General features: G+C 36.0%; 1 protein-coding gene across 3 annotated transcripts in view; it reads right to left on the bottom strand.

The window, feature by feature from the left end:
- LOC131045085 (protein N-terminal glutamine amidohydrolase) overlaps positions 1 to 13956 on the bottom strand; it is a 105379-nt gene that overhangs the window by 44129 nt on the left and 47294 nt on the right. For all 3 annotated transcript variants that reach the window (XM_057978616.1, XM_057978624.1, XM_057978607.1), the window contains exon 2: positions 12021 to 12126. In XM_057978616.1, coding sequence (XP_057834599.1) covers positions 12021 to 12126 — 106 coding nt within the window. The remainder of the gene's footprint in view (positions 1 to 12020; positions 12127 to 13956) is intronic.

Here is a 13956-nt window from a genome sequence, read left to right as displayed (position 1 = left end):
CAGCCAAATACGTTGGATTGCAATAAATAGTTTTGTGCCATCAACATGCCCAACACCTTTATGCCATGCTGGTTGGGTCGCACTAGTTGCAAGGTTGGAGACCAAATGGACGGCTTCCCAAGACTTTTCCAAATATCCTCTAGAATAACATAGACACCAAAACCATCATCCACAAAATGTTCATTAGATTTATCAAAAGTATCTCCATGAACAATTGGTGCTCAACAGTCAGTTTGATTACTTCACTCTTCTTATCCATAATGTCTCATGCTCCACGTGTCTTCACATGTTGTAATAACCTGCCCCAGCTGCTGCTTTAAAATTCTGTTTTTGTTTTTTGGAAAAATTGTGGTTTTTGGTATTTTCTGTTTTTTGGGGGTTTTGATGCTTTGCAAATGAATTGAATGCAATAACAGAAAGTAACTGCTGAAATTGAAAGTACTATTGACAGCTACAATAAGAATCTAAATTTAGAGATCTTTTTATTTGTCAAAGGGCTAGCTACATACCCTTACAAGCCAGCATAAGATTGATTGAGTTTTTATCAGCATACAGAGACAATTTCAAGGTCTAATCTGCAACCAACAGTCTGATATAAATTTGATTTGTTCCTTATTAGGCATTCAAACCCTCTCCTTAGGCTGCTACGTTGCTCCATACTGCAAGATGTACGGCTAGAGAATGATAGCTGTAAATTGTGAGTGGACCTCACAATATATTCAATCTGCTCTGTAACTCTCCAGATCTGCATTCTTAGAAGTCCGATTAACTGTTTTTTCTCCTTCACCAAAGCTGGAAATGATATTCTAAACTGCAAAGACACCTTTGGGTGATGTTCCACACCTGTAGGCACCTCAAACCTTGAGAGAATTTGTTCCCAAAGCCTGCAAATCACTGCTGAAACCCTGCACAAGGCTCCAATACCAAGTTTCTGCTGTAAAAATGAGTTCTTGAATGGCAAATTTCCCTCCCAAAAGTTACTTTATTCTCCTCTTGGATCGAATTCCCTCCAAAAGGCATCTTTTGGCACATTCTAAGGTTAATTCCATGGCATATTCCCTCTCATAAAGGAAATCGATCCTTTTAGGAAAGCCTTTATGTTTAATGATTAAGTTCTTTTTAAAGAGACCAAGTTATGTATCTAGACATCATTACTTGCAAGGGGGGTGTTGACGTGTATTTTGTACACTATCGAACACAGAATAAAATACCCAAGGGTACCTTATCCTCTCTTGAGTAAAGCCTCTGATTGCTGAAGATATCACGGAAAAGGATCAATCAGGATGACTCCAAGGTTCTTCGTTGTAGGATCTCTATGTGTGGATAAGCTCTCTGTGGTATGATGTGATTTGCTGGAATCACAAGGGGACTTACACTTGATGACTGAACTTCTGATTTGCTTTGAATATTGCTGGAACACAGGATTGTACTGCCTTAGATTTGAAAAAAAGGAAAAAAGATGAGGGTGAGGAAAGGATCTAATTCTAATACTAAGAATGTAGGAGCAATGATTGATCTTTGATGGATTTCTAACTAAGTCTTGTTTTGACATCGCAGGACTATCTCCACAAGGCTAGTGCGATCTTCGAAGGAAAGCTTTATGATGTTCAAATCATCACTGTAGGCATAGACACCATCAGGTTGATGCATATCAATGAAGAAGCGACAATTGAAGTTAAGCTTAAGCTGAATGATTCCAGTTGACTACACAAGGCAAGTCTGCAATCAACAAACTGCTAGTAGTATGGATATACGAATTTCACCATCAATCAAGCACATTTCTTCCACTCATCTAATAACACAAAATCAAATATGAGAAGTATAGAGACCATGTAAATTGTCGAATCGACCCATAAATTTCACCATTTCTTCAATGAAGTTTTACAAGTCTCTTACAACAACATCTTGGCAACAATCTTTGCCTTCTCTCTCTACTCTACTCTAATTGCTATTCTATCAACTAGCTAATCACCTTTTAACTACTCTCTATCTATCTTCTATTAACTGCTTCTATATTGCCTTTACAAATGAAATGCCAGGGCTTATATAGTGCCCTCAATACAATTCGAGATCAATGGCCAAGATTCAACAATGAAAACCCTAATTAGGGTTTGTTACAACCATTACATAACATTTAATGCTTGACCAATGAAATAATTGTATTGCTTGGACACATGTCCTCTCTGGAAAATTCCACCAATGAATAGCCGGGGTAGGTACATCGGAGTTTGTGCCACCTTCCATAAGTTAGGTACATTGAATCTGGACATGCTGAAGTGGACCTATCCGACTGCAGAAGTGATGACTGGGATGCCACCTCATTTGACACTTGGTTGATACTTTGATAGATATTCGATTTGATGTTGTTGAGAAGCTAGCTTTAATTAATTCATCTGGAACTATCTGCTTCTTCAACGAACCCTTTGCTCTGACTTCTTGTGTCTTTGATGTGCAGGATGATTGATGTACCTCGCCTTGGAATACGGGACTGGAAGAGGTCGCCCTTGATGATGTTGGATCGAAGAAAGCCATCCTTGTAGATGCTTGACTGGAGGAGGTCGCCCTTGTCCTTGCTTAATCTTCTTAGAGGAGACCGTCCTTGATCTGGCTTGATTTTCCAACTCCGGGATCTCCATTTGATGCCTACACAAAATATTAAAGTTAGTCTTTTGAGCATCAAACCTTAAAGCATGAAATTTAAGACCTTTCAAATGTAAAACTTAAGATATTAATTTGAAAAAAGTCATGCTAAATCAAGAATTACACATTTTCAAATTAATAATGAATGGAATTTGGACCTTCAAGACTTGGACTTTACAAAATTGCAATGTAAAACCTTTCAAATGTAAAACTTAAGATATTAATTTGAAAAAAGTCATGCTAAATCAAGAATTACACATTTTCAAATTAATAATGAATGGAATTTGGACCTTCAAGACTTGGACTTTACAAAATTGCAATGGAATCACAATAAGTCTAGAATAAGAACTTCAAAAATGATTCTTCATACCTTCTCTTGAGTATTTAAGTACAAAACCTTGAAAAATGAAGGAAGAGGACCGGATTTTGTTGGGCAAGATTTATAGCCTTCCCTTAGTCTCCAACACTTAGCAAAATTTCACCTTCAAATACCTTCCAAAATCTGGAAATTATCCTCCAATCTAGCAAGAAATTCGCCTCTCCAATTGCCTTTACAAAATGAATTTCGCCCTCCTTTGTCTCCACACTTAGTAGAAATTCGCTCCACTCCAGCTAGATTTCACACCTTCAATTAGCTCTCCAAATTCGCACTTGAAAGGATGATTGAATGATTTAAATTGTGAAAAAACACCTCCAATATATAGAGCGCTCACCTTCCACTTACCCATGAGGCCGACCTTGCAAATAAAAGGTGAAATAATAAATAAAACCTCAAAAGGAGTAGGCCGACTTGTCAAATAATAAAACTAAGCCCTCAAGCGCTCCATTTTTAATTTTAATTTCACAAAAATTAATTTTAAATGCCTTAACAATAAAAAATTCGATTTTTGAGGCTCAAAATTAATTTATTAAATGCCAATGTGATTTAATTTTTTTCAAATATTCCAAAGTTAGCAATTTGGCATCTAATGCAATTTTGGAGGATATTAACGCCCAAATATGGTAAAAAATAATGAATGCCATTAACTTCGCTCTGGTCCCTTGGAGAGGGACAGGAGCACTTTCTCAATCTAGGCCTTGCATTCTTCATTTTCATGTTCAAAACTTCATCTAGGCATTCTAAAATGGCGTTTTTGATTGGAGTCTTGAGTTTAATTCACTTGATCTTTAGAAGGAACGTGACTTTAGGACCTTTTCGCCCTGGACCCTTGGAGAGGGACAGGAGCACTTTTTCACTTTTGTCCTCAATCCTTCATCTTTCATTTGTTGATTCTTGTTGTGGAGTAAGCAATGATCTCTTTCACTTGTTCCATGCATGCTTAACTCGTTTTTGCAAGGCAAAATAGGTGTTCCAAGGATTTTCGCCCTGGTCCTCCAGTGAAGGATAGGGGCGCCTTTTGTATTTTAGCCCAAGATTGTCAAGTTTTGAAGTCAAATCTTTGTTCATCATGATTTAGAAGACCTTTCCAATCTTGCACAACTTTGCCTTAGCATAATCTCGGAGGGAAATTGTTGATTTTATAAAAATCGCCCTGGTCCTTCAGTGAGGGATAGGAGCACTTTTGAGTCCTTGTGCAAATTCTTGATCACATTAATCTTCAAATTACCCTCAAGGCGTAGAACATCATCCCCCACTCCTTCTTGAGCCTTGGTAATAAAAATATCATTTCAAAATGCAAGGTAAATGGTCATATTTAGAAATTGCGCCTTGGTCCCTTGGAGAGGGACAGGAGCACTTTTGCCAATTGTCGTCAAAATTTGTAAATCTTGTATCTCAATTCCACTTCAAGGCATTTTAAACACTTTTTCAAACTTGCGCCTTGGCCTAGATTTGTCCAAAATTGGAGAGGAGAGCTAGATAACATGTTTTTCGCCCTGGTCCCTTGGTGAGGGACGGGAGCACTTTTGCAATTTCAAGCCTGTCCGTCTTTTGCTAGCTTTCCAAATTATCTTCAACGGGCTAATCATGTCCTCTTCCATTCATTTCAATCACAAACTTGCCTTGGCTTTGCAAGAAATTCATAGTTTTTAGAAAATCGCTCTGGACCCTTGGAGAGGGACAGGAGCACTTTTTACATCTTGGCATACTTCTTTGTTCTTTAAACCTCTCAATTGCGTCTAAGGCATAAAACATCATTCGTCTTTCCCATCCAAGTCAAGTTTTGCCATAAAATATCAAACAAAGAGGAGAAACTTGAAAAAGCGCCATGGTCCTTCAGTGAGGGACAGGAGCACTTTTTGTCATTTGGGTTGACTTACTCCTTTGTGAACCGCTTAAATTATATTCAATGGACAAAACATGCTTCCCTTGACCTCTTCAAATCGTAAAATCACTTTAATCTTGCAAAAATAGTGCAATTTTGAAATTGAAGCTCCGGTCCTTCAGTGAGGGACAGGAGCACTTTTTGCCTTCTAAGCCAAATTGTCTCATTTTTCATCTCGAAATTCCTTTGCTAGGGAAGATATCATCTTACTTCACGCTATGAATAAGAGTTAATGTCCAAAAAAAGGTCTAAAATTGTGCATATAAAGAAAAGTGCTCTGGTCCTTCAGTGAGGGACAGGAGCGCTTTTACCTTTCTAGACAAAAACTCCATCATTTCATTGTTTTTAATCAAGTCTGGATGCTTTATTACGTTCATTTTGCCATCCACCATGCCTTTGATGTTTCAATTTAACCAAACAAGGCCAGAAATGACTAAAATAAGCCTTTTCGCCCTGGACCCTTGGTGAGGGATAGGAGCGCTTCGCCTTGGTCCCTTGGAGAGGGACAGGAGCGAAATGCGCTCTGGATCCTCAGTGAAGGACAAGAGCGCAATTTGACTTTTAGAACTCTCTATTAGGATAATTTTTATGGAATATAACATTTAAGTATAAGAAAGAAGAAACAATACTTTAAGTTATATTCCATATATACTTTCAGGATGTTTGAGAGTGGTTTCAGACCTCCAGGAGTTATATTGCAAAATCTAGTTTTTGGAGGCTTTTCAGTTTCCAAACTTAGCCAAATTTCAGGATCAGGACTTTCTAGACTTAGCCAAAATTTCAGGATCAGGACATCACTCAAGCAGGACTTGCTATCCAGGTGATCCCCTTGGCGACACTCAAAATGCAAAGGCTAACGGACAAAACCCTAAAAGACCTAAAAACAAACCCTAAAAAGCAAAAAAGCAGGGGTCCCCATTTGCAATGGGGCGATGTGTGAAAACGTCACAACAGGGGGTCCACTTGGCCCCTTTTTATAATAATAACAATATAATAACTTTATTGAAGCATTTTATTTAAATAAATGAAGATATTAAAGTTATTATTTAAATATTCAGATTTATTCCCTGAAGTCACACCCAATCACCTCCAAACTAAGACCTAATGGTGCCACTGGTACCCGGCGTGATGACTGGGTGTAGTACTCCAACTGCCAGTCTCCCCTAAAAATTAGGGATCCTCCTCAAATACTAAGTAACTGCCCCTAATCAATGAAGTTCACTCCACTGGTTCCCTGACAATTCTCCCGACATCCTGGTGGGTCCATTGGTGACTACTATAGTCTTCTCCTAAAAAATAGGAACCTCCCTAAAATTTAGGAAATAGTTCCCAAACAACTGTGGATGCTCCCAGTGTCTCCTACTATGCTTCGCCAAGCTCCGAGTGAACTAACAATCACTCCCTAAAAAATAGGAGCCCTTCCTAAAAAATAGGAAACTGGCTCAAAGCTCTAGAAACGACTCATATGCCTCCCCAAAGTCTCCAGTTCCACTGTGTAAGTCCCCTATCCGTATTAGCCTACGGGGACTCCTGTCAATAGGCTAAGCCCTGCAAAAGATACTAACCTAGGAAACAGGGACATTACACATGTTCTATCCTTGGGCCATTATTAGGTGCAAGTACAATTGAGATTATGGCATTCTTAAGTTCAAGAATGCTTTGCAATAAATCTATAGCCTTTACACGCATTGCAGTTGCAAGATTTATCTTGTGCTTGACTTGTCTAGCTCAAGTCATCATGCCACCATACTAGTTTCCTCATGTGAACATATTAAGAAAGAAGACACGTTTGTGTCTGGACTCTGATCCTTCTTATATAACATTTTGGTGGAATATAATATGATTATATATTCTTTTTTAATATTTTCCCTCAAAGTCATAGAATTATAAAAGTGTCTTTTTAAATAATCACTTCTAGGCCCTTGGTCCTGGTGACACTTTTTAACCAATTATAACAACCTTTTTAAATACTTCAATATAGATCATATTTTTAAAATATAAAGTAGACTTACTTTTTAACTACTAAATTTAATTATTTGATTATTTCCCTTTTTACCACTCCATTAGCCTACAAAACATAAAATAATTACTTAAGGTGTTCCAAAATAACATTGCTTGAAAATGTTGACATGACATTTTTTGTAAACAACTTCATATGGAAGCATGCTAGAGAAAACAAGAGCTCACCATTGCATCTGTGCAGCCAAAAACTTAAGAATCACCTATGAAATTGTCCAAATCAAACAAATTTTCTAGGATGCCCCAAAAATTTTCCATGCTCGTTAACATGAACAACACATAGCATGAGGCAAAACAGATTAAAACAGTGACACTACATTATGCTCACTGCATGTGGCAGGAACACCAATGCACCACCAACACAGTGCCACATAGTTGCACCTTTGTAGTACAACACGAAAACCAGCCTCAATACGCTATTATGGATGGAATATAGTGATTCCCAAAATATTCTAATGAGATGAATTAATTTGATCCAGTGACTTTCCTCCTCCTATCAACCATGAAAGTTTTCCTTCCATGCCAACACCAAAGCACCACCCAAGCAATGCCCATGCTTGTGTTTTTGCCCACTATCAAGAAACTTCAATAGAGCATAAATTTTGAACCCTAAGTTAGATTGATGATATTTTTTAATCCTCACTAAATTTTTGCATAAAATACGAATATTGCATCAGATTCAGGTTATTCTTTGCCCCTTTTTCTAAAATTGGGCAAAATCTTTGGTGAGCTATAAAGATGTGATTAAATCATTTGGTAATCGCACTAAATTATAAAGTACCAAAATCAGCATTTTTGGGTGGTGGTGTTTCAAGGGCTCTTTCTATTGTTGTTTCTTTGTGTTGTGTTCACTATGATGGCTCAACTACAAATCACCATAATCAAGCCTTATAATTGTTTAGATGGAAAACTAAAATAAATATACTATTGTGGGCTAAAGAATTGACTTGGATAACTCAAGAAAGAAAAACTACAATATGACGAAGATACAAACAAAGCAAAGTGGCTAATAAATGCAATGAAGTACATGGGTTCTTATGTCTAGTTGTATCTCTGGATTTTCTCTTTCACATTGAATGTTTAGATACACTTGGTGAAATAAGGATCAAACTGGAGACTTTGTTTGGCAAAACAAATGAAATATAAAGTCATCAATTAGAAAATGGCCTTATTAATCTAAGTAAAAACAATTTTGAGCACATTCAAAACTCCATTTCATAACTCAAATCAGTATGGCAACTAGACAACTATAAGAACAAGAAAGAAGATTCACAATTAATCCTTAATGTACTTTCAAAATTCAATCATGCTGCTTCTATCTTTTTCTACCTTATATTCCACGAAAGATGATTTGGGTATATGCATTTGTTACATCTTTTTTGATGAGTTTTCTTACACCTTTTTTGATGAGTTTTCTACAAAACACACAAGAGAACAAGAAAAAATAATTTAAATAGTACACTTTAGTACTCTATATCGTATGCATTGATTCCAAATCAATCTACAAAGATTCAAAAAACCTTATGTAGTTTAGGTAAGGAGCAAAAGACAAAACCTTCATCCTCTATTGCAAAGGAAAAAACACAAAAAAATAGGTAAGGTAAAGTGTGTTTACCATAAAAAGGGGGCACGATGAATCTAGATTATGAAATAGATAGACTGATTGACTAATATCATTAAGAAGAATAATAAAAATATTCTCAATTCTCTTTTATTGTGTTCTCTTCTTCTAGATCTGGTAAGGGCAATGATAAGGCATTGGTTACAACTACCTCTTCCTCTTCTCCTAAGTCATGGATGCTTGACTCAAGTGCTTCAAATCACATGACCTATTCCAAAGACTTGTTCTCCTCATTAGATCCATCCTTTACACCATAGATTCTCATGGATGATGATTCTTTATTAGATATTTGTGGATTAAGATTTATTGATATGGATGATGAAATATCTATTGATGTTCTTTATATACCCATTTTGTCAACAAATATCATTTCTATCTATAAGATCATGTGCACAAGTATAGGCAAGAGAGTTAATCTCATTTTGCATTCAACTATAATTCAAGAACTGCAAGATGATGTTTTAGAGGTAGTTAGAAGGTTCACCAATCTGAGTTGTGTTCCTTTTCCCACTTTGTGCCAAAGTCAATTACCATTACTTTTTTAACTCATATTAATTATGAGTATACTCTGATATGAGCAATTTAGCCATCTTCACTACCACTATCTTTAGCAATTGATTCAACAAGATGTGGTCACAACGCTCATTAAAATCTGGTCTTCTAATGGGGTTTGTTAGGGATGCATCATGAGAACACATCCTAAAGAGAAGTTTGACAAAGTAAAGTCTTAGCAGCCTTTACAAGTTTAAAAGTTGGTTCACGATGATGTATCGAGCCCATTTCTATCCTTGTCTTTCAACAATAACCCAATATGTACTTACCTTCATGGCTTCTATGCATTCACCTAGCTTTGCCGCCTTCAACAAAAAAGTGAAGTGTTTTAACACTTTCTTGAATTTGAGGCCCTTGTTGAGATGCAATCTAGGTAGGTCATCGAGATAGTTTGGACAAACAATGGTAAGGGATATGTGAGTCATCATGTTGAGGGGTTTAATGCAAAAGAGGGTGCTAATCTTTAGCATGAAAATTCATAAAATCTGCAACAAAGTTGTCGTGTCATATTTTTTGGTAAATTTCAATAAGGACTCGAAAGCCCGTTTCCTATTTCCTATGGGCTTAGGGAAATAATTTTATAATATTTTAAGTGAGTTATGTTTCTAAGTTATCATAAAGTGACCACTTAAAGTGTTATTATAAAGTGGGTGACGAGAGCATAGGACCTTTTGTAAATCAAATTATTCTTGTATTTAATTCTCCTGCATACATTGGAAAAGATACTTGAGGAATCTGGAAAGGTATCTTTTGGAGAGAAAGGAGGAGAGTTAAGAGGTTAATATAGTCAAGGCACAAGAATAAAGGAAGATGCTTTTGATAATACCAATTCCTTTCTAATATATTGAGCATCTTGTTCATCCATTGCATCAAGGATGGAAAACCTTAATGTGGGAAATTGGAGGATAGAAACCCCTTGATTTCCATCATTGGATTAGTGGATGAAAAGCACTACTTCAGATTTGGAAAAATTTTAATTTCAAAATTGCATTGGAGCTTCATATTGATGGGCAATTGCAATTCACAGTGAATAATTCCAAGCAAATTCTGAACTATTGCATTTATATTTGATGTTTTTGGTGACTTGTTTAGTGCCTTGTTGATTAAGCAAGATTGATGGCATTTGTGGCTACTTGTACAGAGCCAAACTCATGATATTGTGATGTTATTGTGGCTGCTAGTATAGAGAAACTCATATGAAACAGGCTTCTTTCAAGGGGTATTTATAGCAGCTGCTTGTATAGAGTCGTGTGAACTTTGCAAATGATATTGTTTTGACTGTGATTATTTTTGATCTGGTCTAGTTATGCATAAGAGATTCATTGATGGCAATTTGATTGGTACTGGTTGTTTGGCTAGCCAAATTAGGGTTTGTTCTACAGCTGCCTTCATGAGGGCTGATTGCACATTTCAATTATGTATTCTTCCCACTCCTTTATGTCCTGATCCAATTGGATTTGAAGGTTGATTTGAGCATTAATAAAAAGCAAATTTTGGTGTGTTGAGGGCTGCTCTTTTAGTATTCATAGATACCATCTATAATTCACAGTGGAGACATGGTAATTGCAATAGTTGAGCAGATTGCCACCAATATTTGAATTTGAATTTGAATCTGAATCTAACCATTTCTCTAATTGGAGAGTTATTTGTTGAAATTTATTAAGCTAAATTGAAATAATAAAAAAAAATCGTTGAGCTATTACAATGGCATTAGAGCCTTGATCCTACCAACATGGGGAACAAAGGCTAATGCAACTTAATGATAAGAAGATAATAATCTATCAAAGAAGACATCACAGACAAGATTCAGGAAAATAATTACAAATGGCAAATAGAGGGAGACACAATTTGACAGAGGAAGAGAAGGCTCAAGCAATCAGTGAAGCATTGATTAATTTAAGTGTGGATCAAAAAGAAATGTTTCAAATGCACAAAGACACAATGCCAATGATGGTGCAAGCCATTCAAGGTCAGAAAGCTCCCAAAACTCCAAGAACACCTACAAGAGGGAGAAGTACATCAGGGTTAACCAAATTTTTGGATCTTCATGCAATCCCTTCATTTTCAGTTTCTCCATGCTTCGTAAATGCAACCACGACATCTTTGTCTGCCAGATGCACATTTGACAGCAATCACTGCACTATCTTTCATGATTATGTTTTGAGAACTTTTGTCTTTAGTATACCTCATTCTTATTGTCTGATAACAGTTTAAGTTAAATCACTATTCAAGTATTTGTTAAGGATATAATTTACAACTATCACATCTTAATTTCTTAAGAGACTTAGTGAACTTCTGATGTTTGGCTTTTGGGTTGTAAGGAGACACAGTTTACTCATACTATTATCACAACATCTTAAGTGGCTGAAAATATTATTAGCTTTTGAGTTGTATGGGAATGTAGTTAATCCACACTATTGTTCAAACACAGTCTAAATAATATTTTAGAAGAAATAAATATTAAGTTTAAAAAATGGTTTGAACAATACATAATCTTCAATGCAGGGAATTGATATATGCCTCTGGGTTATTTGCTTTAATATACCCCTTTCATGCTTAAACATGAAAAATCTTTTTACACGGCTATGATTAAACTTATAAGATTCCATTTTGACTTTCACACAAAATGAACAAATGTCACTATTAATTGCAACATTTTTCACAATTAACAAGGTGGTAAGAGGAGCTCTTTTCTCAATGGCCAGCGACCAAACTACGGTATGCCTCTAGCAATTAACCTTAAAATCTTAACACTTATCATACTATCAATATTTTTTTCTAAGACCAATTCATCAAACCCTTGAGCTCAATACACCAACAGGTAAGCCAACATAAACAAGACACTAAAGTAAATACTTATTAACAATTCCTGTACAACACAAACAATAAAATTAGATGGTAAATGTCTTGAGCTAGGTAATTGCCTGTCTGTTTTCATTGGAGATGAAGACCACAAAGAGGTCAGACCCATGTGAAGTTGCGACTCCTGCACTGCATAAACTTTTGCAAAGCATATATACATTCTCCTCACTACATCAAGCAGAAATAAAGCTAATGTTAAGGGTTGCAGAAATCACTAAAAAACAGAAAAATAATCCTGAAACTAATGAAACAATCAAAAATAAAATTTCTTAACAGTGAAATAGATCTTATCTCAAATTCAATCAACATCAATGGTCATCAATGACCAATAGAAATTAAAAAAACATGCTAACTTGAGAGGGAAATACCCCAACCAAACAGCAAATAAAAAAGAAAAAGGACTTCAATGTAATTTTATAAGCTTCAGAAATTTGATAGACAAAGTAGCATCTTTACAATTGAATATACATGTTTGCCTCTCAAATGAATATGACCACCTTGGAAGTAGAACAAATAATAGTAAAAAAATTAGAACATTTTAGCAACAACCAAAATGCAAGATCACAAGAAAACATGGAAGGACAATAAAGTAACCAGTTAATAGCAGAATTAGCTTCTATAACAGGAGTCCATGATGGTTGTTATTTTCAAATAGCTCCAAACATCTACCCTTGGTATAACATGTGAGTAAGACCGAACAAGAAGAAAAAAGTTGAAATCAATGACAAAATATTAACCATAAGCAATTTGAAAAACAGACATTAACTTTTGTAGTTAAACAGAATAGGTAAATATCAGAACTACCATGCAAAAGTAGAATGAAACTTCAAGTCACACCAATGGACAGGAAAAAATTTAAGCGATATGCTTAGAGTGCTACTTTGGAACCAGACCATGTCACATGCAATTAAACTTTCAAGGTCAAGCTCCTTCCATGCATGCTCCTTTCTGTTCATCTGTCATTATTTTGTGCTTGTTGCCTTTTCTACTTCAAGCAAGGTTTGTCATTTCTGAGGGTTAAGTGGCCAATTTGCCATCAATCATATCTGAAGAAGATGACTAGGAGAGTCTTATTGAACGCCTAACACTTGACAAACTGTATATCAGACCAAGGAAAGTCATAATTCAAAGATGCCTTTGTTTGAGTCAGAAATTGTTCTAAATGAAAAGTGATGAGTTACTATTCACGTGACATGAGCACTTGATAAGTGCACTTCATGGGGCACCATAGTTTCATAATTTAAAAAAAAAGAAAAAGCAAAAACCAATGTTTATAAAGACCAAAAAACAGAGTTTTTGGAATGTTTAACCCACAATGTTTTCCTGCAATTTTGACATATTGCCAGCATGGTAAATCAAATTGTTGAACTCGCCGAGTTTTTTACAAGTGTCAGCAATTTCTTACAAAAACTTGTGAGGAAACCCTATGACTATTTGCACAACAAAAAAACTCACAAGTAGACAGCAACTTGCCAAGTTTGCAATCTATGATTCTAGAAGCTTTGTATTGCAGTAATTAAAGGATCAGCATTTTTCAGCTTTGAATCCAATGACTATATTTAGCTTTTAGTGGTTGATGTCATTGAATCCTTATGTGTACTTTGCAATGTAACCGAGAAATCCATCCCCGACCCCCTAGGACGCGTCTCCAGTACCAGTACCATCTCAGAATACATTTGAGTGCAAAAGAAACACCCAGCCAACAACTCCCAACGTCTCCCAAGCAAATCCGACATCTCCCATGGCAAAAAAGGTGAAAACACATCAAAAAGATGAAAACAACGACATTAACATCAACAAGTAACACTCTCCTCTTCTTTTCCATTCTCTGCCCCGTCTGCTTGTGAAAGCAATAAGAAATGCTCAAGCTGCTATCTTTGCTGAATTTGTTGGAGTTACTGAGCCGTCTGCAAGAATTAACATCAATGTCCCTCCCAAATTTTAAACATTGTTTCGTCCTACGACTTTGTTCCTTTTTGGTTTGTTCCCTCTAATTTC

The sequence above is a fragment of the Cryptomeria japonica genome, chromosome 3, assembly GCF_030272615.1.
Source record: "Cryptomeria japonica chromosome 3, Sugi_1.0, whole genome shotgun sequence".
In the NCBI taxonomy this organism is placed as follows: domain Eukaryota; kingdom Viridiplantae; phylum Streptophyta; class Pinopsida; order Cupressales; family Cupressaceae; genus Cryptomeria; species Cryptomeria japonica.
This window is presented reverse-complemented; position numbering and strand designations above follow the sequence as displayed.